This window comes from Scardinius erythrophthalmus, assembly GCF_964197995.2.
Source record: "Scardinius erythrophthalmus genome assembly, chromosome: 2".
In the NCBI taxonomy this organism is placed as follows: domain Eukaryota; kingdom Metazoa; phylum Chordata; class Actinopteri; order Cypriniformes; family Leuciscidae; genus Scardinius; species Scardinius erythrophthalmus.
Window position 1 is genome coordinate 61,395,854 of NC_138222.1, and position 5,689 is coordinate 61,401,542.

General features: G+C 33.9%; 1 protein-coding gene across 1 annotated transcript; it reads left to right on the top strand.

Moving 5' to 3' along the window:
- Positions 1 to 949: 949 nt before the first annotated feature.
- LOC308705491 (C-type mannose receptor 2-like) lies at positions 950 to 5,239 on the top strand (the record flags this gene model as incomplete). The annotated part of the gene is made up of 4 exons (XM_081390526.1): positions 950 to 986; positions 1,664 to 2,026; positions 4,375 to 4,707; positions 4,872 to 5,239. 4 exons carry the CDS (start codon positions 950 to 952, stop codon positions 5,237 to 5,239), a joined length of 1,101 nt encoding a protein of 366 aa, XP_081246652.1.
- Positions 5,240 to 5,689: the final 450 nt, after the last annotated feature.

The following is a 5,689-nucleotide window of genomic DNA, read 5'->3' on the forward strand; positions in this document are numbered from 1 at the left end:
CACAGGAGAGGATTGATGAATGGTAGTGAAGCGACGCAACTGACGCTGGTAGGTCACATGATAATGACAACATGACGAATGTAGTATGTCTGGTTTGCATTCATACACACACACACACACACATAGGACATTCTTTTTTACTGGTCATGAAGTAATTTCTTATTCAAAATAAGCACCGACTTTAAGAGAGATTGTGATTTCAGACACAGCCAAACTCTCTCAATAGTCAAACTCACTCCTTCATCTCACACACGTTTCTTCCTCTTTGACTGGAGTCTCAAACAGGGACTTTTAAAGGCTCTCAATAACCAGTATCACCAGTCTTCACTAATGAACTCAACCCTCATCAATCACATCATTAGTGGGTTGTTCAGTTCACACACAAACAGATAAAAAGTGACCAAAAACAGAGAAACACAAACACACGTCAAATTGAACAGGGATGTAACACGAGTTATACAGTCCAGCAATAACATTAGAGAAACTGTTTAGTTATTAATGTTAAAATATAAATTATGAATGTTCATATGTATATAATGTTCTGATAAGGTCCATATAAACATAGACTGATACAGACTGACAGGCGCCAAGATGCAAATAAGGGGAAAGAGTTGGAAAAACATACAAATAAGGAGGAAGTAAAATATGAAATGGGGGTTTTCAGAGAAATAAACAAGTGACGTGATGAGCTGAATGAGGGATGAGAGCAGATATAATAATCACGTAGTTTAAATCTGCAGACAGAAACATCAGACTCAGGACAGAAACACACGACCTCTAAAGTAAGAACATGTTCATTCTTCAAACACAATTACACTTTCAGATGTTAATATTGTCTGAATGATTGTGAATCAAGTTTTGCTGCTAAAAAGTTTTTTATTATATGATCATGTTTTACTTTGAAGGTGAATATGATATTTTGAGTTTTTTAATGTGTTTTTCCTCAGAAATGGCCCAAACTCTATATTTGATTCTTCTTCTCATTGGTGAGTGTGTTTGTTGTATTATTTATGGTTTATAGTTTCATCAGGTTTGACCCTGTTATGAAAAGCATTAAATCAAACGCTCTCTTTCACAACTCCCATAATCACGAATATTTTTTATTCATATATCTATTCAGTTTTATATTAATATTATTTTTACTATTAAAATATTTATTAATATTGGGTAATAGCTTTCAGTTTTATATTTTCAGGTATTGCCTAATTCTAGTTTAGGTTTAGTAATTCTGTTGTATTTCATACATTTTTAAGTTTCTATTTAACTTTTATTTTAGTTGTAGTAATTTCAGTACTTCAATTTAAACTTGTTTTTTTTTCAGTCAGTTGTCAATTAAGGCAACATTTTAAATTTACGTTTTTCATAATATTTATATTTTATATTATTTTAGCTTTATTTCAAAAACCAAAAATGATTGCTCTAGTTTTAGTTAACAATAACAATGGATATTTAATTACTTCATTTATGTAGGCCTACACATTTATTTATATATTTACCCTTCACATTTTGTTGCATTTATTCCAATTTTTTTTTTTTTTTTTACAAATTCACATATAATAATAACAAATATTTAATGTTTAGATGTTTATTTTTCTATTTGCCCCTCATTTGTTGTTGTTTATTATAAATAATTTATTTGTGCAATTGTCTTTATTTTACACAGCTCTCTGCTCCGTATCTGAATGTGTTCAGCGTCAGTATCACTTTATAAACGTGGGCAAGAACTGGACTGAAGCTCAGAGAATCTGCAGAGAGAATTACACAGATCTGGCCACCGTTGACAACATGAACGACATGAACAAGCTGAACAAGAGTGTGAATGATAGAGGTGTTCAGTCTATCTGGATTGGGCTGCAGAGGACGAGTGTTTATAAATGGCAGTGGTCTTCAGGTGAACCTGCACTCTATCTGAACTGGGGATCTGGACAACCTGATGGAGGAGATAAGTGTGCTTTCATGAAAAATGGAGAATGGAATGATTCTTCATGTAGTAACAACCTGACTTTCATCTGCAGTTCATCTAACAGTAAGTGCAGCTCCATACAATCACAATAAACATTCATATAAACATTCTTATAAAAAGATACACCATATACTGTACAAAATTTTGATGCGATACTAATTTCTTCTGCTGTTTAATGTGGTCATAAATATAGCAAAGACAACTTGAAGTCAATTTCTAAAGACAAACCGATATAGGATTGGGGAATTTTCTTTAATTAATGCATGTTGATCTTTTGTTGTTGATAACTTTCAGAATCTGCCATTAGAGAATACAGAGAATTATATTTCAGCAAAATGTAAACTGATATCATATCAAACCATAATGGAGAAATAAAGAGTTTGAAAATCATCAAAATATTCACAAATGTTACTTAATGTTTTATCAGCAAAAACATCATGAATATTTAATATATCATCAGCTGTAGAAACAGTCTTTGCATGTCACGTGTTTCTGATGCTTCGCTGCTCTTATTCACATTAAAAACCATGAACTGTAAATCAGAATAAGAATAATGACCAAACTGATTCATGAATCGGTTTCCATGTGTTTTTCTTAACCCTTAATTGCTGTTTGGGGTCATTATGACCCCAATGGACTTTTCTTTCATTTTTTAAAAATGTTACCTTCATATCAGAGGCATGAAACTCTGGGACTTTTCCTAAATAACCTATCTAAACATGCACAAAAAAACTGGGCTTGATTTGGTTGTTCTAAAGGTGTGTAAAAAAAATTTTACCGTTTAAGCTGTTTGGGGTCAAAATGACCCCACATTGAAAATGAATGGGAAAATGAAAAAAATGACTTTTTTTTATTTTGTTTGTCAAAAAAATAAAATTAAATCCATTATAAATCTGAAAATGTATACATATAAACCAAGGTCTGGTCCTAGAGCATAAATAAAAAGTAGAACGAACTTTCTATCTCATACACACACACACACAGACACACACAAACACATAAACAAACACACAAATGTATGTGTTTGCAACAGAGAGCATTTTTACAGAAATTGGTAAATAAAATAAACAAAACTGGCATAAATCTAAAAAAATGTACATTTAAATCAAGGTCTGGTCCTAGAGCATAAACCCAAAGTGGAACAAACTTTCTATCTCATACACACACACACACACACACACAAACACACACAAACACACACAAACACACACATGTATGTCACTGCAACAGAGAGCATTTTTATAGAAATTGGCAAATAAAATAAATAAAACTGGCATAAATCTAAAAAAAAATTACATTTAAATCAAGGTCTGGTCCTAGAGCATAAACCCAAAGTGGAACAAACTTTCTATCTCATACACACACACACACAAACACACACAAACACACACGTGTATGTCCCTGCAACAGAGAGCATTTTTATAGAAATTGGCAAATAAAATAAACAAAACTGGCATAAATCTAAAAAAAAATTACATTTAAATCAAGGTCTGGTCCTAGAGCATAAACCCAAAGTGGAACGAACTTTCTATCTCATACACACACACACACACAAACACACATCTATGTCACTGCAACAGAGAGCATTTTTATAGAAATTGACAAATAAAATCAACTAAACTGGCATAAATCTGAAAAATGTCACATATGCAACATGGAACAAGCTTGTTCACACACACACACACACACACACACACACACACACACACACACACACACACACACACACACACACACACACACACACACACACACACACACATACACACACCACAGTCATGTCATAGTGGTGACTTGTAATGGTTCTGCAAATGTATGTATAATAATTTGCAAAAGCAGATAATTCAAAATATATCAGAAAACAACAACAAATTCTAACTCTGACAAAAATACAGATTTTTTATGTATTTCAAAAATGTTTAAAGAAATATTCACAAAATATATATATCAAAGTTGTGAGGAGAAGTTGAAGCATCACAAACAATAAAGTGAAAATGAATGAGTCTCTATGGCCCTCTATTGGATATATGTGGTCATTGCACTTTCTTTCTTTAATTATAATTTCTAAAGTTTTTCCACAAACCAGCAGATGTCAGTATTCTATCTCTAACACATAGAGCAATGTCCAAAAACTATTTAGATTTAATTAAGATCATCATTTAAGTGATTTTTTCTTTAAAAAATCATTTTTCATGAGCCAATTTATGGCCTAGTTATGTAATTGTGCAGTAAATAGGTAAAAAACTTCAAAATTTCCACAAAAACACAGCATAAATGTATAGTTGAGAAGTAAATAAAAAAAATGATATATAGTTTTCCATATAAAAAATGTATATTTCCTTATGCAATTGCTCTTTAAAAGTTTGGGGTCAAAATGACCCCAAACAGCCTAAATGTTGTCCTTAACACAGGACTCGTCTTTGTCAATCAGACGAAGAACTGGAGAGGCGCTCAGAGTTTCTGCAGACAGAATCACACTGATCTGGTCAGTGTGAGGAACCAGAATGAGAATCAACAGATTCAGAAGTTCATCAATGATAGTCACATATCTAATGATGTCTGGATCGGTCTGTTCAGAGACTCATGGCAGTGGTCAGATCAGAGTGACTCCTCATTCAGAGACTGGGCTTCTGGTCAACCTAATGTTGGAGGAAATGAAAACTGTGCAAAGATCTATCCAAATGCTCTGGGTCAATGGTATGACGACACTTGCAACCTCCAACATCCTTTTGTGTGTCATGAAGGTGAGCAGATCCTCACAAACACACACAATCCATCCATCACCTCCAGATATCTTAAAGTTCACGCTACATGTCCGACATGACAGATTCCTCCACAGTGTTTGTTCTGCATGTTGTTTTTGATCAGTCTCTCTCTAGTTTTTGCTTGTGGTTTGTTTTGTGTCCAGATAAACTGATTCTGATCAAAGAGAATCTGACGTGGCCTGAAGCTCTGAGATACTGCAGACAGAATTATACGGATCTGGTCTCGGTTCAGTCAGAGGAGATGCAGCGTCGTGTGATGAATGTGGTTAAACGTGCGTCTACTGAGGCGGTGTGGTTGGGTTTACGTCACTCCTGCACTGTGGGCCTCTGGTTCTGGGTGAGCGGAGAGACTGTGTGCTATCAGAACTGGGCTCCAGGGAACGGCACAGGAGAGGAGAACTGTGGGTCTGCAGTGAGATCTGGAGCAGTTCAGTCTGGAGGAGATCAGCGCTGGATCAGCCGTCCTGAACACCACAAACTCAACTTCATCTGCAGCAGATCTGAGGAGTGAAGGATATGTTTGTGTTCTTTCATAACTGGCAAACACTTCTTGCACTGTTTTTATATGTGCTTATTTCAATTTACAATGATAATTTCTGTAACTGAAGATTATCGTATGATTTTTTTAATATCACATTTTAAAATACTTTTGTGCACCAAATATATATACGTTTTAAAGACCCCATGAAATCAAAATAAATTTTAATATGTGGCTTTATTTACATTTTAAATCTAGAAGATGGCTTTAAAATAATATAAAAAGCAAAGGTCACATCAGTTGATTTCATGGGATCTTTGTGTTTTGGTGGTTTGGCAACTTTCTTCTGATCATTCCTGTGTTTTGCACTAGTCATACAATTAAAAATGAATTGTTTAAAAAGTGATTGTGAGCATCGATGTTTGTCTCAATGAAATTAAATATAGTTTATTCTTAAAGTAAAAAGTGGAAGTTGAATATAAA